This window comes from Anomaloglossus baeobatrachus, chromosome 1 (assembly GCF_048569485.1).
Source record: "Anomaloglossus baeobatrachus isolate aAnoBae1 chromosome 1, aAnoBae1.hap1, whole genome shotgun sequence".
NCBI classification, from domain to species: Eukaryota; Metazoa; Chordata; class Amphibia; order Anura; family Aromobatidae; genus Anomaloglossus; species Anomaloglossus baeobatrachus.
The window spans coordinates 359835379-359862548 of NC_134353.1; the positions used below are offsets into that span (position 1 = coordinate 359835379).

Sequence of the window (27170 nt, forward strand, 5' to 3'; positions counted from 1 at the left end):
AGCAAAATGGCAAAGTTTGTGGCTCACCCCGAGACATCATGGCGTGTGCCGTGACCATTGTGGGTACAAGCGCACAGCCCTCCAGGCCTATCTTGTGCGGAAGCTCCAGCCTAGCGCGAGAGGCCCAAGGAATTTAGTTATTGGCAATCCGAAGATGCAATGAGAACTGTATAGGTGGCAGTGAGAAGCGAAGGGGCAGAAGTGGTAAGCGATGAGGTGTGTAAGAATTTATTTATTTTTTTTACACATTATGGTTATTATGCTAAGGAGTGACCTTAGACCTTATTCTCCACGAATCGTAGTTCCAGGGAAAGTCAGTGTGAACAGATGATTTTCGAATTTTGCCTGATCCGCTCATCTTTATTATGCTATAAATTAAAAACTGCAAATTACTCAGCAAAGAAAATCACAGATTATGATGAACATTTTTTTTTATTATTAAAGAGACAGGAGACATTATATGCATCTAAGCCAGTGTTTCCCAAACTCCGGTCCTCATTGCCCCCTAACTGATCAAGCCTCAAGGATTTCCTTAGTATTGCACAGGTGATGGAATTATTATCAAAGGCATCAGTAATTGCCGCATGATCCCAATCTGTGCAATATGAAGGAGACGCTGAAAATAATGTCTGCTGGAGATCCATGAGGTCTGGAGTTGAGGAAACACTGATCTAATGTGTCACAACAGAAAGGTATCCGTACACGCTGGAGTTCATAAAAACTAAAGCAACACGAAATAAGAGATTTTACAAGAGATCTGTAAAGTAAATCCAGAATACTAAATAATAAAATACACATCTTCAAAACTGTATTTTCATCTATAATACATATAAACATATTGTAGATAAATAACATGCCTAACTGGTGGGCTGACAGACCCCAAAGCAGAGTGATGTGTAGTCTGCGAGTACAAGCTGATGCCACAGGTACTCCATGTATATTTTTGTCTGAAGTTGTGCCAGTCTTTAATCCAGGGATATATTGTGCTAGTCAAGTAGGTCAAGCTTCCACTGAATGGTTTTATTAAGTTTTGGAGCGATGAAGAGTTCACTTTCTGAAAGAAAAAACAAAACAAAACAATGACTTAACTTTATACATAGAAATACAAAACCAACTCCAACTTTAACCCCTTCACCACCCGGGAATTTTCCGTTTTTTTCCTCCCCTTCTTCCAAGAGCCATAACTTTTTTATTTTTAAGTCAATAAAGCCATATGAGGACTTGTTTCTTGCAGGACAAGTTGTACTTTTGAAAGAAACCATTAATTTTACCATACAGTGTACTTGAAAAAGGGAAAAGAATTCCAAGTGCGGTGAAATTGCAATTCCATAATTGTTTTTGGGGTTTTTATTCACCCATGTTCACTATGTGGTAAAACTGACCTTGTAATAGGATTCCCCACGTCAGTATGAGTTTGTAGATAGCAAACATTTTTATTATAATGGCACTATTTATTCCATGATGATTGTATGTTCTCAGTGAGAGGAACAAAATTATAATCTTGTGATACCTTTTAACCAGGGCTGTGGAGTCGGAGTCGGAGTCGTGGAGTCGGAGTCGGAGCTCATTTTGGTGGAGTCGGAGTCGGTATAAAATGCACCGACTCCGACTCCTAAAATATATAATAAATTGGGGACAGGAGTGCAATGCAGAATGTGCTGAATATTTTACTAAATAATAACATTTAGTATAATGCTTATATTTAAGTGAAAAATTTATTGTAGTACAATGTGAACATCAGACATTTAATTGTTTTTATGATACAATAATCAAGATATTTGGATAGAACATAAAATATTTATTGGAATACAACTTTAGAACACAAAAAACTAATAAATTGTAAATATGTAAGATATATATATATATATATATATATATATATATATATATATACACACAGTGTATATACACACACAAGATATATATGTAATCTACTGTATATTACATAGTGTATTACATATTTACAATTTATTACAGTTTTTTGTGTTCTAAAGTTGTATTCCAATAAATATATTTTATGTTCTATCCAAATATCTTGATTATCGTATCATAAAAATTATTAAATGTCTGATGTTCACATACACATATTCATGTACTACAATACATTTTTCACCTAACTAAGCAATATATGTAGGAGTCGGAGTCGGAGTCGGAGCCGGAGTCGGAGTCGGAGCCGGAGTCGGAGTCGGTGCAAGAGAATTTGAGGAGTCGGAGTCGGAGTCGAAGGTTTGGCTTACCGACTCCACAGCCCTGCTTTTAACGGCTAACTAAAATAAAATAAAGTGATGTTACAAAGTAAGCTTTCGAGACATCTCAGGTCCCTTCATCAGGCATGGTTGTAACATCACTTTATTTTATTTTAGTTAGCCATTAAAAGGTATCACAAGATTATAATTTTGTTTCTCTCACTGAGAACATACAAGCATTTTTCAACTGGCTAACACGGTACCAAAACCTTTTTACTTGTAACTATTTATTCCATGGCGCTTTACATGTGAAACGAGATATACATAATAGAGATAAGTACAATACTAAAGAACAATACAAGTCACAGACCGGTACAGGAGGAGAGGACCCTGCCCGCGAGGGCTCACAGTCTACAGGAGATGGGTGAGGATACAATAGGTGAGGGTAGAGCTGGTTGCGCAGTGGTGTGCTGGTCAGAGGGTTATTGTAGGTTGTAAGCTTGTCGAAAGAGGTGGGTCTTCAGATTCCTTTTGAAGCTTTTCATTGTAGCAGAGAGTCCGATATGTTGGGGCAGAGAGTTCCAGAGTATAGGGGAGACGCGGGAGAAATCTCGTATGCGATTGTGTGAAGAAGAGATGAGAGAAGAGGAGAGAAGGAGGTCTTGTGAGGATCTGAGGTTGTGTGCAGGTAGGTAGCGGGACACTAGGTCAGAGGTTGCAAATGAGTTTGTATGTCATGGTTAGGGTTTTAACAAACATGTATAGGTTTTTTTTGTTTTTCTTTTTTGTTTTTTTTACAAATACCACTTTTGGGTAGACACAATGTTTTCAACGCCTCTTATTGCAATGTTAAGGCGGCCAAAACTTCTTAATTTTGAATTTTTTTCATTATGCTGTTTATGGATCAGATTACATTTATTTTATATTTTGATAGCTCGAACATTTCTGAACGCAGCAATATTTTTATTATAATTTCAAGGGGGCAAAAGGGGTGCGATTTCCACATTTGATTTTTTTTTTTATGTTTTTAAAAATTTATTATATTTCCTCGTTTTCTTAGGGGACTGGAAGCTGCAATCTTCTGATCGCTTGTGCTGTACAGAGCAGGGCATCAGCACTTCTCTGTACAGCAAAAATACTGACTTTCCATGAACGCCAGCATGCAGCCAGCATTCACAGGAAGTTCATCATGACCGTGAAATGGGTACATCCTTGGTTGCCTCCCCACGGTTACCACGAGCTTTGGTGGCGAGTCTGCGTTATTCCCTGCACAGCTCTGCTCATCTGATCAGCAGACGTGTGGCTAATAGGCGTGGTGGATCAGCTCGTTTTAAAGGGCCGAGGCGGGGATTGCGCTGTTCCCCGCAGCCATCAGTGACCTTGTGACACGATCATGGGGCACCATGGTAATGTGGGGTCAGCTTATGACGCCCGATGCTACCATGACTCACTTCCTGTGAGAGCCGACAGAGTGGCAGCACTCACAGGAACACTGCATTTTCGCTGATCAGCATCGCTCTGATCAGCACAAGTGATTGGACACTCCAGTCAAAGTCCCCTAGGGACTAGTAAAAGCAATCAAAAAAGTAAAAAAAAAAAAAAAAGTTTTAAAAAATATAAATAAATAAAAGCCTAAAAAGTTCAAATCAACCCCCTTTTTGCCCCAATAAAAATAAAAAAATATATATTTGGTATCGCTGCGTTCATAAATTCCCGATCTATGAAAATATAAAAATCAATTAATCTGATCAGTACACGGTGAGAAAAAAAATCCAAACACCAAAATTAAGTTTTTTGGTAGCCACAGCATTTCATTGAAATGCAATAACAGGCAATTCAAAACCTCGCATCTACACAAAAATGGTACAATCAAAAATGCCAGCTCAATCGCAAAAAATAAGTCACAGAGCCCGAGATCCCAAAAAATTAGAACGCTACAGGTCTTGGAAAATGGCGACAAAAGCGCAATTCTTTTTTTGGATAAACTTTAGAATTTTTTTCACCACTTAGATAAAAGTAAATGTGAGCAAGGATGGTTGACCTTAGGGAGATCAACATCCACCACTGCGGAGACACCATCACGTGTTTCTCAAACCAGTGATTCTAGCGCAATGCCCCCTGGGGAATATTCAAAGCAAGAAGGCCTGCGGAGACACCAGCACATGTTTCTCTGCCAGCGTTGAGAAACATGTGATGGTGTCTCCGCAGGCCTTCTTGCTTTAGATAAAAGTAAAAGTATACATGTTTGGCATCTACTAACTCGTACCGACCTGAGGCATCATACTGACATGTCAGTTTTACCATATAGTGAACATGGTGAATAAAAAAAACCAAAACAATCGTGCAATTTCACTTTTTTCACTATTTCTCCACACTTGGAATTTTTCCCCCATTTTCCAGTACATTATATGGTAAAAATTAATGGTGTCATTCAAAAGTACAACTCGTCCTACAAAAAAAAAATAAGCCCTCATGGCTATATTGATGGAAAAATAAAAAAAAGTATGACTCACAGAAGAAGGGAAGGAAAAAACAAAAATGAAAAACGGAAAATTGCCCAGGAGTGAAAGGGTTAAACCTCAAGACCACTTTTGGGGGAAAAAAAAGATGGAATTGACCTAAACATTACTTTATCTTAATAAAGAACAAGATAGGGAGCATGATCAGACAAAGCCATGAGCTCCGAGACTATCTTAATTGAAGTGATGGCTATAAGGACAGCGAACATATATTAAAACAAAAATTGTAAATATCTCTCTGATGGGTTAAAAAGGCAGGTACTGAAGAGCTTGAAAAAGAAGATTCAGATCCCAAGGCTCCAGGGGACCTTGATAGGGTTACTTGCCACTCCCTGGAGGAAGTTCTTAACCTGAAGTTTAGAAGTCAAATCTATCTGAAACAAGATAGCCAGGGCAGAAATCTGAACCTTGAGGGAACTTAGCACCAGCCCTGCCTTCAATCAAACTGCAAGAAAGAAAACCGCGCTGGCAAGGAAAAGAACATCAACAAAGTACTGGTAGATTCACACAAAAAATCCCTCCATCTGCAATGATAGACTAATAATGAAGATGGATTTCAGGCCCTAGTCATAGTCTGAATAGCAGATTGAGACAGACCTGCAACACTCAACATCGCAGTTTCAACAACTACGCCATCAAATTGAGTGCTCATAAATTCAGATTGAAGAACGGAACCTAGTACAAAAGTCACAGGGGGAATGGAAGAGCCCATGGGCTGTAAGTCAGGAAACTAACCACCTCCGAATACCAGGCCCTCTAGGGGCCAGTCTGGAGCAATGAGAATGACTAGAACAACCTCTGCCGTGATGTTCTTGAGAAGTTTGGGTAAAGATGAACTGCGAAATTTTGAGAGTCCCTGCATTTTGTCACAAATTTTGGCACCTTGTGTTCAGTCTGGACGCCAAGAGTTCAACATCCAATCCCACAATCGACAAATTTACTTGAACATTTCCGTGTGGAGAGACCACTTCCCAGCGGGAACCTTCTGGCGACTTAATAGTCCCCCTCCCATTTGTCCACCCCTGGTGTATGAACCGCTGAAAATAATGGAATTTTGTCTTCTGCCCATTTCAAATTCTCTGCCACCTCCATCATGGCAGATAAGCTTCATGTGCCTTCTTGGTAATTGATGTAGGCCAATGTATCAAGGGTTAATGTCGTTTTGTTGCCAGCAGCTTTCTAGCAGTCCACGTCAGGTTCAGCCGCTCTGTTGCCACACGCACCACCTTCAAATATTGGCAATACCCATCAACCTTGGGTTGAGCCCATCAGTCTGCTGCCTCGGAGCTCCTCATGGAGCTTTTGCCCATTTGTTTTCCTAACCATTATTTTGTATTAGTGCAACAGTGGTACTAGTGTTCCTCGCTGGCCAACTCGCTAGCCAGGATTAATTACAGGGCTTGCTAGGGTATCCTGCTCGGCAACAGGTTGAAAGAACCTGTATAGGGCTAGCTTGGGATTGCAGGATAGAGCTGCAGGTGAGTGTCCCATCTTCCCCCTCCATTGCGCCAGTTCCCACCGTTGTTAAAGTGTCCCCGGGATCCCACCTTTGTGGTGTTTTTGAAGTGTGCCAGACATTCGTAGGTCTGTGCATAATTGTCACGCCGTGTATTCGGACCTATCCCACTCAGAAGGTGACGGACCTGCAGACTTTCTAGATTATGAGCAAAGGATGGTGCTTTTACAGGAATATTGTACAGCTATGGAAAGACAATTCTCCCAATGGACTGCTGCAGCAGCATTACCATGGCCAGTATCTTCGGGAACACCCTTTATGCTGTAGCCAGCCTGAAGGGCAGAACCATTAACTGATCGTGATCCTGCTTGACTACAAAGTATAGAAAAAAATTGAAGGGTCAGAAAAATTGTCACATGCAGATAAGCACCCCAGATAACAAATCGATGAAAGGAATTGCCTGTCTTCCATGGATGCAATCACAGACCAAAGTGAATCCATCTTGAAGCAACAAAGCTGAACCCATTTGTTCAGATGCTTTAAATCTAAAACTGGCCACACTGAGCTGTCTTTTTTGGGGAGAACGAATATGTTCGATGAAAACGCGCTGAAGCACTCTGGAAAGGAAACTCTTCGGCTAGGTTCACACGTTCAGTTTTTTTCCTGCAGCAAAACCTGCTCTCTTGGCAGTAAAAAAAAAAAAGAAGCTGCTTCCAAAAAGCAGGTTTGCTGTGTTTTGAATGTCATTTGTCTACAGTACTTGTTTATATAAAGTTAGTTTCATTCACCACAGAAGCAGCAAAAACAATGTAGCTAAAAATGCAGCTGCGTTTTTGCACTCTCATTGCTTTCAATGGTGAAAAAAAGCTGAAAAGCGCTGAATTAACATGCTGCGGCGTTCAAAAACAGCAGTTTTCCATTTAAGTCAGGGAAAAAAAGCAAGTGTGTGTATGTGTGCATGAGATTTTTGAAATCTCATACGTTTTGCTGGTACTGTAAAAAGCAGCTTTGAATTAGCCTTAATTTGCATAAAACGCATGAAAAAAAATGTAGCAAAAACGCAACTTGTGAACATAGACTTACAATCAATCCTGCCTGAAGCACGGAAACAAAGAATTGGTCGAAATCGACTCTCATGCTGGAAGACTTGGGAGGACATGAACGAACAAAAGCATCCCGAAGTAGAGTGGACAACTCTATCCTGCAACCCGAAGAGATGACTCCCCTGACCTAAATATCGCTGATTGCCCCAAGCCATGCCTCCTGGGAAAAAAAAAGGAGGCGGCCACCCTTTCAAACATTGATCTTTCTGCTGCCTCTTGATCCGGAGAGCTTAGAACTGATCCAAAAGGGTGTGTCCAGCTGGTTTGGATCTAAAGGTAGTCCTTCTATGCTCCAAAAGGGGAGAAACTGACAAAATGGGCGAACCTGAAAAGCCCCCTGTCTTCGAAAGGGATGGCTCGTCCTGGACTGAGGAAGCAGGGTGCGTCTGCTGCCTGTAGCTTTAGAATTGATTTTATCTAACTTGGTTACACATAAAAGGGAGAACCATGGAACAGCAGAGCTGTTAGTGATTTCTTCGAAGCTATGTCCGCCCTCCACACCTTACGCCAGAGCATACAGTGGATCACCACATAATTACTTGTCGCATGAGCAGAGCACTCCCCTGCATCTAAAGATGCTGAACAGAGATATTTTCCTGCCTGCGCAATCTGATCAGCGATCTCAGCCAAAGTTTGACAGCTGGCCATAATACTCCTAAGCAAATGCATAGCCCATGCCGTCACCACTTTGGAGCCCTAAGTGGCAGAAAAAGCTAGACAAACGGCAGAAAATCTGAACAAACAGCAAAACCTGTAATCTCAAAAGCGGACTTCACTACACTTTCTATGTCTATCCGTTGGATCTTTTTTTTTATAATTGAATATTTATTGATTTTTCCAACAAAACATTACAGGGATACATCACTCAAAAAAAAGAGTGCATACAGAAATTCTATGCAAACAATGTAACAAATACGTTGGATCTTTAAGAGACGCAGCTTCAGTCAATGGCAGAGAGGTCACTTTGGATAAGCAAGATACCAGGGTGTCTACCATCGGTGCAGTAGATCAAGAGGCCACCAGTTCTGCTGAGATAGGATATAACACCGCCATGCAACTACACCTCTGAAAGCTTTTGTCTGGGTGCACCCAAGCTCTTGGCAAAACCTCTGAAAATTCTTCATGGTTAGAAAAAGGCCTAGCCACTCACTTACCCATCCTTAAAAAAAAAAGCCTGTTTCGGAAACGGAAGGAGTCGGCGTAATTGTTACTCCTAAAGAGGCATCAACACTTGACACCAAACTGTTCACCATATCCCTCAGTTTTCCCACTTGATATGGATCTAAAGCAGATTCCAAACTAGAACTGGAATCTGGGTGCTGAGGAGTCCCATGAGTAGGGGAAAGGGGACTTGGGCGCCTCCCCTGTGCAGGAGACCGGGACAAGGAGGACACCTTGCGTTGTCTGGACTGCATTCATGACCAGCTAAACTGGTGCGGGGTGGCTGGAGGATCCAAATCACTTGCAGCAGCGAACAAAGCTACTGGGCCAGCAGCAGTTAATGGCAATCGCTCCACAACCCTATCCAGCCTCTTGGACACCCTGATTAATTTGTGTACTGACTGAGCTAAATCACGAGCCCTTGCAGGAGGGGCCATATTCTCCTCCGATGTCATATGGGTTCCTAGATATATGGCAGCAGAAAAGCAGACGAGTACTACGGAACAGTAGGCCACAGACTGACCGGTGGAAATCTAAGTATTAGAAGTTATACTGTCACAGAAAGAAACAGGTTCATGTTATGTTATAGGGCAAGCACAGTCCTCTCTAGACTCAGACATTGCAAGATATATGAAAAATGGCAGCAGGAAAACCAGAGTCCACTAAACAGTGACAAAACAAACCTGTTAGAGTGCGTAATATCAGCCTTCAGTCGCCAACAGCATAGCCCATCCACGTTACAGGAATCTGTTCCACCTGTAAGCCATGATGCAGAAGACAACGAGGTGCTACTGTGTCCCACACCACTTAAAAAGTCCTGCGCCGTAAGGAGGAAGAGACAAAGCCAGAGGGGCGAGAACCTAGTGTGCTGAGACACCACCGCTGATTGGCTGAAAATAATAAAAAATTGCCGCGCTGATTGGCTGAATTAAACAAGGCTGACAATTGGTTGAATGTGTTGAAACTGATGATTGACCAAACCATCCAGCCGATTGGCCAAGAGCTACAAATGACGACACGTGCTTGCAGACTGCCTGCCTCAGCAACAGCGCCCTGCCCGCTACACCCGGACACAAAGAAAGAGAGGTTCACAGGAAACCCGATAGCAGCGTGACACTCCTGCCCACCGAGCAGACCACGTTCAGGTGGGCATGCAGGACAGCTAGCAGGAGCACCAGTCTTTTGGGGACAGACTGTCCCCCAACACCGGTAACTACCGACCCAAGCAGGGCCGGCTCCAGGTTTTTGTGGGCCCCGGGCGGAAGAGTCCCAGTGGGCCCCATAAACACGCAGACACACATACACAGATACATACACGTACATATACATAATTAAAGACAAACTCACAAAAATACATATAAACAGACAAATCTATAGTCATATACACTGACATACATAGATACACATCATACATGCATACATACAGAGACACACTGCTATGCTTCATACATACATACATACATACAGACAGACATACAGACACACACATACTGCTCTGCATGCATACATATAGACAGACACACACATACTTTTCTGCTGCATGCATACATACAGACACACACACACACTGCTCTGCTGCAGACATACATCTAGACAGACACACACACACTGCTCTGCTGCATACATACATACATACAGACAGACACACATATACTGCTCTGCTGCATGCATACATACATAGACATACTGCTCTGCTGCATACATATATATAGACAGACAGACAGACACATACTGCTCTACATGCATACATACATGCATACATACATACAGACACGCATACTGCTCTGCTGCATACATACATGCATATATACATACAGACAGACATGCATACTGCTATGCTGCATACATACAGACACGCATACTGCTCTGCTGCATACATACATGCATGCATACATACAGACACGTATACTGCTCTGCTGCATACATACAGACACGCATACTGCTCTGCTACATATTTACATACATATAGACACGCATACTGCTCTGCTGCATGCATACATACAAACACACACCTTGCTCTGCGGGGCCCACACACGCGGCTCTGCGGGGCCCGCACACGCGGCTCTGCGGGGCCCATACACGCGGCTCTGCGGGGCCCACACAAGCGGCTCTGCGGGGCCCACACAAGCGGCTCTGCGGGGCCCACACAAGCGGCTCTGCGGGGCCCACACACGCACGGGGGGACAGGGAGGGGCGGGGAGGGAGTGATGTCCCACATACTGATCAGGTCACGGTGCAGATGGGGCCCACAAAGCGCTGGAGGAAAGCGATGTGCTGGGGGTCGCTGGCTGGCACTGTGACTCCTTCATCTGTGCGACCGAGCAGGACGCCGGGCGGAAGCTCCGCCCACAGATGATGCTCAATGCAGGAGAACACAATGAACGCTGTGGTCTGCGGGCCTTAAAGGGCCGGCAGCCACAGTTTCCAGTGCCAAGGACTGCTGTCCCTGGAACTCGGCCCGGGGGCAGCAGAACTGACGAGGCCGAGTGGGCCCCCCCAGCTCTCCAGGGCCCCGGCATTTGCCCGGGTATGCCACGTGCTGACGCCGGCCCTGGACCCAAGGAAAGGAATACAGAGGCTGGATAGGAGGGAAGTGGAATGCCTAACAGGGTCATAGTTACCTGGCATGAAGATCCAGAACTCCCTATCTTCTGCAGCATGCACACTCGCACTATGTGGGGTGGTGGGTAAGAGCTAATTGACTTACTGACCTTCACCCATGTATCCTACTACTGACAAGTGCAAATTGTCCAGCCACACCAAAGGGAGAGGACACAGACTGAACAATTACAGCCTGTACTCTCTGTCGCAATGTAAGTGAAACAGCGTGCACAATTACACTCTGTTATGCATGAGATATCAATCTGAAAAACATTAAACAAAAGAAAGCTTAGCTCCTGGGACAGACCTTACTTCCAACTGACACCACTAGAATCTGAGGAAGCCTGACTCTGGCAGGCGAGGTATAGTCTGCCGGGAAGGAGACAATTTTATTTAGATGAAATAATAGTGTCAGCCTCCAGGTGGCAGCAGACTATTCCATGGTTCTGTGTCCACCAATGGGAAAAGGATAAAAGGCAATCTCAGGCCATTACCTAAGCGACTGCCACATGCAGCATCTCCCTGCCAAAGAAAATTATTGAATGTTCTCAGTGAGAGGAACAAAATTATAATCTTGTGATACCTTTTAATGGCTAACTAAAATAAAATAAAGTGATGTTACAAAGCAAGCATTCGAGACATCTCAGGTCCCTTCATCAGGCATGGTATGACAAAATATCTGAAGAAACACAAATATATGCACAGAGCAGAGGGATGGCTAATAAAAGATATTTAAATAAACAAACACTGAGCTTAGAAAGTGAATCCTTAATTAGCTTTGATTAGTGGTGTGAGAGTTTTATTGTCCCAATATCCATGTAGGATCAGAGGTCTGGTGAGCAGGGCTGTGGAGTCGGAGTCGGAGTCGTGGAGTCGGAGTCGTAGTCGGAGCTCATTTTGGTGGTGTCGGAGTCGGTATAAAATGCACCGACTCCTAAAATATATAATAAATTGGGGACAGGAGTGCAATGCAGAATGTGCTGAATATTTTACTAAATAATAACATTTAGTATAATGCTTATATTTAAGTGAAACATTTATTGTAGTACAATGTGAACATCAGACATTTAATTGTTTTTATGATACAATAATCAAGATATTTGGATAGAACATAAAATATTTATTGGAATACAACTTTAGAACACAAAAAACTAATAAATTGTAAATATGTAATATATATATATATATATATATATATATATATATATACACACACACACACACAGTGTATATACACACACAAGATATATATGTAATCTACTGTATATTACATAGTGTATTACATATTTACAATTTATTACAGTTTTTTGTGTTCTAAAGTTGTATTCCAATAAATATATTTTATGTTCTATCCAAATATCTTGATTATTGTATCATAAAAATTATTAAATGTCTGATGTTCACATACACATATTCATGTACTACAATACATTTTTCACCTAACTATAAGCAATATATGTAGGAGTCGGAGTCGGAGCCGGAGTCGGAGTCGGTGCAAGAGAATTTGAGGAGTCGGAGTCGAAGGTTTGGCTTACCGACTCCACAGCCCTGCTGGTGAGTCTCTGGAATAGACTCCTCAGATTTTGTAATGGCCATAAATCCTCCTGACAGGTTGAGTCCTGTGTCCAAAGAGTTAAACATTTTAATGAATTTGTATTCCCAGTCCCTGCGATGGTTCTGATCTGAAGTTGCCTTTTAATATGACAACTGTCATATGGTTTATGTTGTGTCCTGAAGCACAGAAATGTTTGGCCATGTTTTATGCTTCAAAGCTAATCAAAGCTAATTAAGGATTCACTTTCTAAGCTCAGTATTTGTTGTTTTAAATGTCTTTTATTAGCCATCCCTCTGCTCTGTTTGTGCATATATTTGTGTTTCTTCAGATATTTTGTCATACCATGCAAGATGAAGGGACCTGAGATGTCTCGAAAGCTTGCTTTGTAACATCACTTTATTTTATTTTAGTTAGCCATTAAAAAATATCACAAGATTATAATTTTGTTCCTCTCACTGAGAACATTCAATAATTTTTCAACTGGCTAACACGGTACCAAAACCTTTTCACTTGTAACCTGCCAAGGAAGGGACACTGAATGAGGGAGGTTGGGCCTTCACCTGATAGGCCTGCAAAATGTGAAATCGAATCCAGCAAAAAGCCACTGCCATTGTGAAAGGCAAATCTTTGTGAATACACTGCAATGACAAAGTGTCTGAATGTCTGAAGTGAGCTGTGACTGTCAAAGTCAGACTGCTCTGACAACATCTAACTTGTTAAGGCTACTTTCACACATCCGGTTTGAGCAGTGCGGCTCAATCCGGCTGTGAAACCTATGCAACGGATGCGGCGAAAACACCGCATCCTTTGCATAAGTTTTTACATGCGGCCCGTCTGTTTTTTTCCGGTTGCGGCATGCTACCGAGCATGTGCAGTGGAAGAAACCGCATGCGGCGGCCGGATGCGTTTTTTTCCGCATTGCGACGCATCCGGCGTCCATAGGCATGCATTGAAAAATGCGCCGCAGCGGCCGGATGCGGCGCGATGCGTTTTTTTTTTGCCGGAGCAAAAAACGTGCCAGGGAACGTTCCATCCGGCCGCGGCATCGGCTAAATCTGCCGCATGCGGCGAAAACCGGACCGAACGCAAGCCCATGTGGCACAATACGCCACTAATGTAAGTCTATGCAAAAAAACAAAAATGCAACCGGCAGCAAAAAAAGAGAATTTTGTTTACTTACCGTAAATTCTTTTTCTTATAGTTCCGCCTTGGGAGACCCAGACCTTGGGTGTTTAGCTTCTGCCTCCGGAGGACACACAAAGTACTACACCTAAAAGTGTAGCTCCTCCCTCTGAGCTTATACACTCCCTGGTGAGCCAGTCCCAGCCAGTTTAGTGCAAAAGCTGAAGGAGAATAGCCACCCACAAGTAAAATAGAACAAGAGCCGGAACAACCGGAGACTCTGTCCATGACAACAGCCGGTGAAAACACGCGGAACAAGGAAATTGCCAACAGGCAACAGGGAGGGTGCTGGGTCTCACAAGACGGAACTATAAGAAAAAGAATTTACGGTAAGTAAACAAAATTCTCTTTTTCTTTATCGTTCCTTTGGGAGACCCAGACCTTGAGACGTTCCAAAGCAGTCCCTGGGTGGGAAATAAACAGAAAAACTAAGAAGTAGGCAGAACCTAACTTCACAAATGGGCGACCGCCGCCTGAAGGATGCGTCTGCCCAAGCTCGCATCTGCCGAAGCATGAGCATGCACTTGGTAGTGCTTCGAGAAGGTATGCAGGCTAGCCCAAGTGGCAGCCTGACAGACTTGTTGAGCCGTAGCCTGGTGCCTAAAAGCCCAAGAGGCACCGACAGCTCTGGTCGAGTGTGCTTTGATCCCCGGAGGGGGAGGAGCCTGCGTACTCTGGTAGGCGTCCGAAATGGTCGACCTAATCCAACGGGCTAAGGTCGGCTTAGAAGCAGGGAGGCCCTTGCGCCGACCTGTGGTTAGCACAAAAGAAGGGAATTTTGTTTACTTACCGTAAATTCCTTTTCTTCTAGCTCCAATTGGGAGACCCAGACAATTGGGTGTATAGCTACTGCCTCCGGAGGCCGCACAAAGTACTACACTTAAAAGTGTAAGGCCCCTCCCCTTCTGGCTATACACCCCCCCGTGGGAGCACGGGTCCCTCAGTTTTAGTGCAAAAGCAAGAAGGAGGAAAGCCAATAACTGTTTCAAAAACAAATTCAATCCGATAAACAATATCGGAGAACGTAACTTATCAACATGAACAACATGTGCACCCGAAAAACAAATACCCTAAGAAAAAACAGGGCGGGTGCTGGGTCTCCCAATTGGAGCTAGAAGAAAAGGAATTTACGGTAAGTAAACAAAATTCCCTTCTTCTTTTTCGCTCCTAATTGGGAGACCCAGACAATTGGGACGTCCAAAAGCAGTCCCTGGGTGGGTAAAAGAATACCTCGTGATCGGGCTGTCAGGCAGCCCTTTCTTACAGGTGGGCCACCGCCGCCTGCAGGACTTGTCTACCTAGGCTGGCATCCGCCGAAGCGTAGGTATGCACCTGATAATGCTTGGTAAAAGTGTGCAGACTCGACCAGGTAGCCGCCTGGCACACCTGCTGAGCCGTAGCCTGATGCCGTAATGCCCAGGACGCACCCACGGCTCTGGTAGAATGGGCCTTCAGTCCAGAAGGAGTCGGAAGCCCAGCAGAACGGTAGGCGTGAAGAATTGGTTCCTTGATCCACCGCGCAAGGGTGGATTTGGAAGCTTGCGACCCTTTATGCTGACCAGCGACCAGGACAAAGAGTGCATCCGAACGGCGCAGAGGCGCCATGCGGGAAATGTAGATCCTGAGTGCTCTCACCAGGTCCAACAGATGCAAACCCTTTTCAAATTGGTGAACTGGATGCGGACACAAAGATGGTAAAGTGATATCCTGATTGAGATGAAAGGAAGATACCACCTTGGGAAGAAACTCTGGAATTGGACGCAGTACTACCTGGTCTTGGTGAAACACCAGGAAGGGAGATTTGCAAGATAACGCCGCCAGCTCTGACACTCTCCGAAGAGACGTGACCGCCACCAGAAAAGCCACTTTCTGTGAAAGCCGAGAAAAGGAAATCTCCTTCATAGGCTCGAAAGGTGGCTTCTGGAGAGCAATTAGAACCTTGTTCAGATCCCAGGGTTCCAATGGCCGCTTGTAAGGGGGAATGATATGACAAACACCTTGCAGGAACGTGCGTACCTTAGGAAGTCGCGCCAGGCGCTTCTGAAAGAATACGGATAGCGCAGAGACTTGTCCTTTAAGGGAGCTAAGCGACAAACCTTTTTCCAACCCAGACTGCAGGAAGGAAAGAAAAATAGGCAATGCAAATGGCCAGGGAGAAACTCCCTGAGCAGAGCACCAAGATAAGAATATCTTCCACGTTCTGTGGTAGATCTTGGCGGAGGATGGTTTCCTAGCCTGTCTCATGGTGGCAACAACATCATGAGATAAACCTGAGGTCCCTAGGATCCAGGACTCAATGGCCACACAGTCAGGTTCAGGGCCGCAGAATTCAGATGGAAAAACGGCCCTTGAGACAGCAAGTCTGGACGGCCTGGTAGCGTCCACGGTTGTCCTACCGTGAGATGCCACAGATCCGGGTACCACGACCTCCTTGGCCAGTCTGGAGCGACGAGAATGGCGCAACGGCAGTCGGACCTGATTTTGCGGAGCACTCTGGGCAACAATGCCAGAGGTGGGAACACATAAGGTAGTCGGAACTGCGACCAATCCTGAACTAAGGCGTCTGCCGCCAGAGCTCGGTGATCGTGAGACCGTGCCATGAAAACCGGGACCTTGTTGTTGTGCCGTGACGCCATCAGGTCGACGTCCGGCATCCCCCAGCGGCGACAGATCTCCTGAAACACGTCCGGGTGAAGGGACCATTCCCCTGCGTCCATGCCCTGGCGACTGAGAAAGTCTGCTTCCCAGTTTTCCACGCCTGGGATGTGAACTGCGGATATGGTGGATGCTGTGTTTTCCACCCACGTCAGAATCCGCCGGACTTCTTGAAAGGCTTGCCGACTGCGTGTTCCCCCTTGGTGGTTGATGTACGCCACCGCTGTGGAATTGTCCGACTGAATCCGGATCTGCTTGCCCTCCAGCCACTGTTGGAAGGCTCGCAGAGCAAGATAGACTGCTCTGATTTCCAGAACATTGATCTGAAGGGTGGCCATGTCCCTGACGATACTCAGCTCCATATCCAGCGGCTTCTCCAGGGGCTGCGGATGGAGCACGGTCTCAGTGCCTGGAGACCGGTAAAATCCCACTTCGCCCAGAGCCCTAATGGGGATGGGGAAGGAATCAGCATGTGGGCCTTCGCACAAAGCAAAAACTGAGGGACCCGTGCTCCCACGGGGGGGTGTATAGCCAGAAGGGGAGGGGCCTTACACTTTTAAGTGTAGTACTTTGTGCGGCCTCTGGAGGCAGTAGCTATACACCCAATTGTCTGGGTCTCCCAATTAGGAGCGAAAAAGAAAGAGAGGTGCACCGCCTAAGCGCAGCGGTGCGAGACACATAGATCCGGAGAGCACGCACCAGATCTAGAGTATGTAGAGCTTTTTCAAAGCGATGAACAGGGGCCGGACAGAAGGAAGGTAAGATAATGTCCTGGTTAAGGTGGAAGGGAGAGACCACCTTAGGAAGAAAGTCCGGAGTCGGACGGAGAACCACCTTGTCTTGATGAAAGACTAAAAAAGGTGACTCCGAGGAGAGCGCTGCCAAATCAAAGACTCTCCTGAGAGAAGTTATGGCAACCAGAAAGGCCACTTTCGGTGAAAGACGATACAAAGAAACCTCCCTAAGAGGCTCAAAGGGAGGTTTCTGCAAGACCGTGAGAACCAAGTTAAGGTCCCAGGGGTCCAAGGGCCGCCGGTAAGGCGGAATGATGTGAGACGCGCCCTGCATGAAGGTGCGGACCTGAGCCAGCCGAGCGAGACGCCGCTGGAACAGAACTGACAGAGCCGAAACTTGTCCCTTGACAGAGTTGAGGGACAGTCCTAGCTGCAGACCGGACTGTAGAAAAGACCAAGAGTCGGCAAGGAGAATGGCCAAGGAGGATGGCCGGTAGAGCGACACCAGGACAGGAAAATTTTCCAAGTCCTGTGATAGATCTTAGCGGAGGAAGACTTGCGGGCCCGAGTCATAGTGGAGATGACTTCACGGGGGATACCAGAAGCCGTCAAAATCCAGGACTCAAGAGCCACGCCGTCAATTTGAGGGCCGCAGAATTCGGGCGGAAAAATGGACCTTGCGAGAGTAGGTCTAGACGGTCCGGGAGATGCCATGGCATCTCTACGGACAGTTGGAGCAGATCCGGATACCAAGCTCGCCTGGGCCAGTCCGGTGCAATAAGGATGACTCGACGACCCTCCATTCTGATGTTGCGCAGAACTCTGGGCAAGAGAGCTAGAGGGGGAAACACGTAGGACAGACGAAACTGGGACCAGTCCTGAACCAGAGCGTCCGCGGCGAAGGCCTGAGGATCGTGGGAGCGAGCCACGTAAACAGGAACTTTGTTGTTGTGACGGGATGCCATTAGGTCCACGTCCGGAGTGCCCCATGTGCGGCAGATCGACTGAAATACTGCCGGGTGCAGGGACCACTCGCCACCGTCCACGCTTTGACGGCTGAGATAATCTGCCCCCCAGTTGTCCACGCCTGGGATGTGGACTGCGGATATGGTGGACCTGGAGTCTTCCGCCCATTGAAGAATGCGTTGTACCTCCATCATTGCCAGGCGGCTGCGTGTCCCACCTTGATGGTTGATGTAGGCAACCGCTGTCGCGTTGTCTGACTGGACTCGAATGTGCTTGCCCGCCAGCAGGTGGTGAAATGCTAGGAGAGCTAGAAGCACGGCTCTGGTTTCCAGCACATTGATTGAAAGGGCTGACTCGGACGGAGTCCAAGTGCCCTGTGCTCTGTGGTGGAGACATACCGCTCCCCAGCCGGATAGACTGGCATCCGTGGTGAGAATCACCCAGGACGGGGCCAGGAAGGAACGTCCTTGGGACAGGGAGAGGGGCCGAAGCCACCACTGAAGAGAGCTCCTGGTCCGTGGTGACAGAGCCACTACCTTGTGTAAAGAGGAAGGCCGCTTGTCCCAACAGCGGAGAATGTCCAGCTGCAGGGGGCGCAGATGGAACTGGGCAAAGGGAACAGCCTCCATGGACGCCACCATTTGACCCAGCACCTGCATCAGATGCCTGAGGGTATAACGGCAGGGCCTCAGGAGAGAGCGCACCGCCAACTGGAGTGACAGCTGTTTGTTCAAGGGCAACTTCACAAGTGCCGGCAAAGTCTCGAACTGCATCCCTAGGTACGTGAGACTCTGGGTCGGAGTCAGAGTGGATTTGGGAAGATTGACAAGCCACCCGAATTGGGCTAGAGTGGCGAGAGTGAGTGAAACACTCCGCTGACAGTCTGCGCTAGACGGAGCCTTGACTAGAAGGTCGTCCAGGTAAGGGAGCACTGCCAACCCCTGGAGGTGCAGAACCGCAATCACTGCTGCCATGACCTTGGTGAATACCCGAGGGGCCGTGGCTAACCCGAAGGGGAGAGCCACGAATTGTAAATGATCTTCTCCTATTGCAAAGCGTAGCCAACGCTGGTGTGAAACCGCAATTGGCACATGTAGATAGGCATCTCTGATGTCGATAGACGCCAGGAAATCCCCTGGGGTCATTGAGGCAATGACTGATCGCAGAGACTCCATGCGAAAGTGCCGCACTCAAACATGCTTGTTGAGAAGCTTGAGATCCAGGATGGGCCGGAAGGTACCGTCCTTTTTGGGAACTAGGAAGAGGTTTGAGTAAAAACCTCTGAACCGTTCCCGGGCGGGAACTGGAACAATTACTCCGTTGGCCCGCAAGGTTGCCACGGCCTGTGAGAAGGCGGCGGCCTTGGAGCAAGGGGGAGTTGAGAGAAAAAATCTGTTTGGCGGGCTGGAAGAGAATTCTATCCTGTAGCCGTGAGAGATGATATCTCTCACCCACTGATCGGAGACTTGTTGAAACCAAGCGTCGCCAAAGTGGGAGAGCCTGCCACCGACTAAGGACGATGCTGGAGTGGGCAGAGAGTCACGAGGAGGCTGCCTTAGTGGCAGGACCTCCTGCGGTCTTCTGTGGACGCGCTTTGGGGCGCCAGTTGGATTTCTGGTCCTTAGCTGAGTTAGCGGACGAGGCGGAGGGCTTAGAGGACGACCAGTTGGAGGAACGAAAGGAGCGAAACCTCGACTGATTCCTACCCTGGGCAGGTTTCCTGGTCTTGGTTTGTGGCATGGAAGTACTCTTCCCGCCAGTAGCTTCTTTAATAATTTCATCCAGCTGTTCACCGAACAGCCAGGAACCAGCAAAAGAGAGCCCAGCAAGGTACTTCTTTGAAGAAGCATCTGCCTTCCACTCTCAAAGCCACAAGATCCTGCGGATAACGAGGGAATTAGCCGAAGCCACCGCAGTGCGGTGAGAAGCCTCTAGCATGGCAGACATGGCATAAGATGAAAAAGCTAAAGCTTGAGAAGTTAAGGCAACCATCTCAGGCATAGATTCCCTGGTGAGGGAATGCATCTCCTCTAGAGAAGCAGAGATGGCTTTGAGAGCCCACACTGCTGCAAAGGTTGGGGAAAACGCGGCCCCCGACACTTCATACACGGATTTGGCCAGAAGGTCAATCTGACGGTCAGTGGCATCCCTAAGGGAAGTGCCATTAGCCACCGACACAACGGTCCGGGCTGAGAGCCTAGACACCGGAGGGTCTATCTTTGGGGAGTGAGCCCACTCCTTGACCACCTCAGGTGGAAAGGGAAAACGGTCATCAGAACCACGCTTTGGGAAGCGTTTGTCAGGACAGGCCCTGGGTTTTGTCACAGCGGACTGAAAACTGGAGTGGTTAAAGAACACACTCTTTACTCTCTTAGGCGAGGTAAACTGGTGCTTTTCTGCCAAAGAGGGTTGCTCCTCTGATACTGGCGGATTGAGATCCAGTACAGAATTAATGGAAGCAATCAAGTCACTAAGTTCTGAGTCACCCTCGGAAGGGGCAATGGGGCACATGGAGTTAGCCTCCGAGCACCCTGTAAAGGCATCCTCCTCATCTTGCGAGTCAACTCTTGAATCAGAACCGCGGGAAGAGGAGGGAGGGGAAACCCTGCGGCGCCTCTTAGGAGGACGGGGTCTGTGCCCTGATGATGAATCCTCTGTGAGCTCCAGTGGACGGAGGTCAGATGATAGAGATACCAAAGGATCTCAATGCAAAAGCATTAGAGGCACCCTGTGAAGGGGGCTGATGCATATTCATCAAAGTCCTGGACAGAAGTCCCATGGACTCAGCAAATGACTGGGAGAGAGACCTAGAGAAGGACTCTACCCAGGCCGGGGGTTCAGCCACAGGTGCAGAAGCAGCCTGAGAGACCACTGGGGGTGAGACTCCAGGCTGTGGCACCTCCAAGTTAGAGCAGACATCACAATGTGGATAGGTGCTCGGTTCAGGCAGCAGGAGCTTACATGCAGCGCATACAGTATAAAGCTTTGGAGCCTTGCTCCTCGTGTAAGACATGCTGCTGGAGTGGGACAGCTTCTACAAGAGAATGAACCCCAGGGAGTATATACAGAGGTCCACAACCAGAGACCGGCTGTGGCTTACCAGACCGCTGGAAGCGGTGTTGTGTGCCCTCCAGATCCCGAAGCCCGGACCCCCAATTCACAGCACCTCAGCAGGGATGCAGAGTGCAGAACGGCTCAGCACAGCGTGAACCCTGTGCAAGAAAATTGCCGCCGGAGCGAAGAGAGGGGGCGGGACAGGGGGCGTCCCTGTAATCTGGAGGGCCACAGAGACCTGCAGGGGAGGAGTCACGCACAGGCAGTGGGGAGTGTCCCTCCCCTGTGCAGGACGGCCGCCGGGAGGAGCCGTGCCTGTCCCTCTGCATGAGTGACATGCGAGGGCAGGTAACAGAAACTAGGCCTCCGACGAAGCCGGGGCCTAAATTTGAGCAGCGAGGCCGACGCGCAGGCATCATCGGTGCGGTTCTCGGGCGAAAGCCAGAGAACCCACGGAAATGCCAAAAGTATAAGTACACAAGTACAGCAAAAACACTCTCCCCATACAATAAAGGACAGGGACCCCCAACATAAGAACGTCTCAGATACTTAGCTGCTGAGACGCAGGGTCAAGTCCCTGGGGATGAGTGCTCCGGTCCAGCAGAGTCCTGAAGGGGCTGTGGACGGAGACCAGTCTCCTGTCAGGCATGGAGACCACGCTGGCTCCCACTTCAATCCAGAGCCCAGGAGGGATGGTGAAGGAGCACGGCATGTAAGGATCCAGCCTTGGAAATCAACCTTACAACACCATCGACACAGTGGGGTGAGAAGGGACATGCCGGGAGTCCAGACGTGGACCCGCACTTTCCAAAAAAAAACAAAAAAACAAAAAAAATCATATGAGAATGCATGTGTGGATGTATGCCTCATGAATACACAAAGCGATAAACTGGCTGGGACTGGCTCACCAGGGGGTGTATAAGCTCAGAGGGAGGAGCTACACTTTTAGGTGTAGTACTTTGTGTGTCCTCCGGAGGCAGAAGCTAAACACCCAAGGTCTGGGTCTCCCAAAGAAACGATAAAGAAAAAACGGTTGCGGTTTTTCTGCATAGCGCCGTATTGTGCTGCAGAGCAAAAACCGGATGTGTGAAAGTAGTCTTAGACATCCTTTAGTAGGATGAGACAGTGAAGGTAGAACTAGATATTTGTTGAGGTGAAGAGACAAAACCACTTTTGCTACAAAAGAGGATTTCAGAGAGAGAGAGAGAGAGAGAGAGAGAGAGAGAGAGAGAGAGAGAGAGAGAAGGGCAAGTTGGCGAGGTCTGGTATGAACATTTATGAAGGGAATCAATTTATGGACCATTCAACAGAGTATTTAAATGCAAAGGTGAAGATGGACAGACAAGAGCATCTCAGGGCTCAGATACTGAACTGAAGAGCTGTTATGTCTTTTGGAAGGAATATTTTTGAATTGGTAATGGTCAAATAACATAACTAGGAAGAAAAGCATTTATAAGGGATCAGGGAGGACTTTGGTCTGTTACAAAGAAAGAGTGTTCAAAGCTATCTGTAGACAGTCCAGATTCTGTCAGTATGAAGGAGCCTTGAAGATGTCATCCATATAGAAAATGACCATGATATAGCCTGGAACTCAGAAGGGGCATGACGGCAGTCTTTATGGCACAGGGGGCTGTGGCCTCCAAAAGGGGAAAGTCACAAGCTGAAAATCACAATGATGAACCGTATGAAGGTGAAACTTCTTATGAGGAGGAAAGGTATTGAGATAGGCATTTTGGCAGTCACAAAGGATAGATATTACCCAAATTACATGGATGCTATGGCCAAGTGAAGGGATTCCATCTTGAAGAGTTGGAATTGAAAATGTTTGTTCAGTTGTTGTAAAGGGAATCTGACAGCAGTCTTTCACGCCTCAAACTATATGGGTGTGGACCTTTTGCAAAATCTAGTCTAGTAATACCTTTACATGGCCAGTCCTTTCTTGTGCTATTGAGAAATCAGCATTTTAAATTATATGCAAATGATGCTGTAGACCTAAGGCCTCTTTCAAACCAGCTCTTTTCATGGCACAGTGCCAGGACCTTCTGCTGCTTGACTGACAACCTGTATGCTGTGTGACGTCACACAAAGGAGATTTCAGTCAAGCCTGAGGAGGCAGAGGAATGGAACTGGAGTGATAGACGCTTCAGATCTACAAATAGTTCTTCAGGCTCATTTGCACATCAATTCAAATGCTGGCTTCTCAGTAACAGAGAAAAGGACTGCTCATATAAAAGGTATTACTGGATTCATCTGTGAAAAAGCTAAATAAGCATAGTCTGAGGGGTGAAATCCTGCTGACAAATACCCACTCAGTTAAAGATGGACCGGAGAAACCCTTCATTTTTTTAGAACAAACAGGAGAAAAACCTGTGAATTTTTCCCAGGACAGTTCCAGCACAATAACCCCTAGCCAGGGAAGGGCACATGAGGAGAACAAGGTCTGACTCTATCCAGAGGAAACAACCTTGCTGACCCAGACATCTTCAAATGTGGAGAGATACACATCCACAAAGACAACTAGACTGATGCCCACCTGAAATGGATGAGATCGCTCTGTCATGTCAAGGAAACCTTGTTGTTCCCATATCTCTTAGATGAGTCTACCTGGCTACATGGGTGCCAGGATGTAGTTGACTTGAAAAACATTAATTTCTTTTCCTGAGGACCATTAGGTCTCTCTTGGCAGTTTGAACAGAATTGATGAAAAGACTGAAATTGGGGTGTTTAAATCTGAATTGAGATAGAAAAGTACTTTTTTTTATTCGAGTAGCTTTTAAATGATCTGGTTCAGACTGGTCCCAAAAAGACTAGAGACCTGAAAGAGAAGACCAGCAGAAGATTTTTTTGGAGACTGCTCCCACACTCTAATCTTAAAGCTGAAAGACTCAGTGGATGGCGACAATGTTGCGTGAGCTGAGCAACTGGCGACTTCAAGAAAAGTAGAAAAAAAGATACCTGCCTGCATAAGTGATCTGGTGTGTAAGGTCAGCCAGTTCTGAGACGAAGACATAGAAAAAAAGATGACTTGGCACAGTTGTTTAGACAGGTGGAATTTGCTTTGGAGATCCAGATAGTTGGCCTCAGAGGTAGACTTTGCCAAGGATTCAATGTGTATGTCAGCTGGGTCTGCAGTATCTGCGTGTGGTCCTGGATATTTGAGACACCAGAGGATCCACTATAGGGAACATGGTACGGAGGACAAACAGCTTATCTGAAAAAAAGATAGAAAATGCCAATGCACTTCAATCTGTGTAAGCATCTTTCCAAGTTCTTCTACTCTCGAGGACATTGTCAAACTGATTTGAGAAATACCTGGTGGTGCTTTTGAATCTTAAAGGAGATGGGTCTTAGTAGGAAGGAGGAGGTTTGCTTAGTTAACATGCAAGGACCCACTGTCTGCCTGCAATAGACTGTCAATCATGTCTTTCAATTTAGATCTAGACATTGACCAGACTTCTAATTCAGAATCAAAGGGAAGCTCTTCCTATCTCGCATGAATATACTGTACATCAGGTTGGGGATTAGGGAGCAAGTGAGAGACTATACCTTGGGAGAGACCACTCTGGGTTGCCTGGTACGATTTTGGGACTTTACTAAGGACCAATTCGTGGGTCTGACTTCCCCTAGGCATTTTGTTAGCTTGGCCATGTTTGAGAGAGTTATAGCACATTCAGACAAGGTAAGGTGCACTCTTCTTATGAGCCATGGGAAGTACCTGAGTTGCCTGCGGCAGAAGCTTGCTGTCCAGCGCAGGCATCACAGGTAGCTACATGCTGGCTAGATTGGAATCTGTGCTTACATGTAAAGCAAGCAAGATTTGTGACCTGGGGTGGTTGGACCCTCTGGTGTAAGCAGTCTTCTCTAGGCTCAGATATGACAAATAGAAGTAAAGCAAGAGGAGGGAAGAAGGTAGAGTAAGGTTAGTGCCAGAAGGGAATGATCTCTGCTGAAGATACAAAGATAAAGTTTGCGTAGAGGCATAAGGAAGCTTCTTTCCTCTGCAGTGCTGGAAGGAAAATAAAGGCAAACGTCCAGTGTAAAAAAAAAAAACGAGAAGAAAAATTTGCACTAGATATAATTGTATAACAGGCGAGGGCATGGCCGTCAAGGAACCGAGTAGGCTGCACCTAAAACCAGGGACTAAAGCCCATGAAATTGATTTTACCAACACATCTCTATATGGAAACTGGGGATGTGTTACCAACAATAATGTAACTGGAGGGGAAAAAGAACAATCACATAACAATAATTACAACATATACATTTAAATAAACGGCCACCGATTAACTTCCTATGTATCACTGATCTGCACTCATAAGGCTATATTTATACCTTGCATTCTTTTTACAATGGTTTGAAAATCGCAGCAAAAGTGTTGTGGTTCAACCACAATCATGCAAAAAATTGCAATATGTGAACACAGCTTTAAGCTGGTGTCACACATAACGACGACGACAACGACGTCGCTGCTACGTCACCATTTTCTGTGACGTTGCAGCGACGTCCCGTCGCTGTCGCTGTGTGTGACATCCAGCAACGACCTGGCCCCTGCTGTGAGGTCGCCGGTCGTTGCTGAATGTCCAGCTTCATTTTTTGGTCGTCACTCTCCCGCTGTGACACACACATCGCTGTGTCTGACAGCGAGAGAGCGACGAAATGAAGCGAGCAGGAGCCGGCACTGGCAGCTGCGGTAAGCTGTAACCAGCGTAAACATCGGGTAACCAAGGGAAGACCTTTCCCTAGTTACCCGATGTTTACGCTGGTTACCAGCCTCCGCTCTTGCTGCCAGTGCCGGCTCCTGCACTGTGACATGTGGCTGCAGTATGCATCGGGTAATTAACCCGATGTATACTGTAGCAAGGAGAGCAAGGAGCCAGCGCTAAGTAGTGCGCGCGGCTCCCTGCTCTCTGCACTGTGACATGTAGCTGCAGCACACATCGGGTTAATTAACCCGATGTGTACTGCACCTAGGAGAGCAAGGAGCCAGCGCTAAGCGCGGCTCCCTGCTCTCTGCACATGTAGCACAGCGACGTTATGATCGCTGCTTCTGCTGTTTGACAGCTAAGCAGCGATCATAACAGCGACTTACAAGGTCGCTGTTACGTCACCGAAAATGGTGACGTAACAGCGACGTCGCTGTCGCTTAGTGTGACACCAGCTTTAGAGACATTTTATCTGGCCATGTATGAGGATCAGGATCCTTACCTTGCTCTGCAGATTTTATTGTTTTCTGTTGTTGATAAGAAGACATAATGCTATTGGCAGTTGAATGAGGACCTAGAACCTAGTGAGACAATGGTAATATAGTTATTTTTTTTAAAAAAAACTACTGACCTAATACATTTACATGCAAACTGCTTTAATGTGGGAATATGTTGGTCTTTAAACACACTGAAGCTTACATTTTAGCCAATTTTTTGTTTTTGCCATTGAAACATGGTCAAAAACAGTTACATTCTTTGCCTCTTCTATCAAATATTGTCACGGTTTCACCATCAATTACGGTTAAATCCTTTCAGTCATTCATGAATATTAATTTTCCATTTTGAGAAGAATGTCTCAACAGTTAAGGAAAGTCTAGACTTACTGGAGGTGTGATAGTTGGCTGTGTACATGGAGTCCAGATGTCTGGTATTGAAGTCTCCATTAACTGGAGCGATTCATGATAAAGGTGTTGCAGTTCTCTAGCATCCGAATCATAAAGAAACAGGACAAGGACTTTCAAGAGATTGTTCACTTCACCTAAAATAGAGATTTAACTCATTTTAATTTTTTTAGATTCATTAGGGAAAAAAAAGGAAATCCAATTTGATCTGTGATTAGAGATTATTTGACCATTTTCGCTATGGAGCCTTGCAAATGGCTTTACATGCAGCTAATCCCCTCAAAAAAGTCAGGTATAGCTTCTCCTCCCACCCCTTCAGCTGTGTCTAAGGGGCACTATGCACACAACGACATGGCAAGCCGATGCTTGCGATGCCGAGCACGATAGTCCCCG

General features: G+C 46.3%; 1 protein-coding gene across 2 annotated transcripts in view; it reads right to left on the reverse strand.

Annotated features, from left to right (window-relative positions):
- Nucleotides 1–413: 413 nt before the first annotated feature.
- Nucleotides 414–27170, reverse strand: part of ELP1 (elongator acetyltransferase complex subunit 1) — a 216587-nt gene continuing 189830 nt past the window's right edge. Inside the window, exons 35-38 of one of the 2 annotated variants that reach the window (XR_012754623.1) lie at nt 26760–26914; nt 26378–26456; nt 24132–24383; nt 971–1054 (exon numbers count right to left, since the gene is read on the reverse strand). Coding sequence is in view for 1 of the 2 variants with exons in the window: in XM_075352448.1 (XP_075208563.1) it covers nt 987–1054; nt 26378–26456; nt 26760–26914 (302 nt within the window). In the remaining variant the exon portion in view is untranslated. Of the gene's footprint in view, nt 1055–24131; nt 24384–26377; nt 26457–26759; nt 26915–27170 lie in introns of both variants that reach the window. The other variant, XM_075352448.1, reaches the window with a different exon arrangement.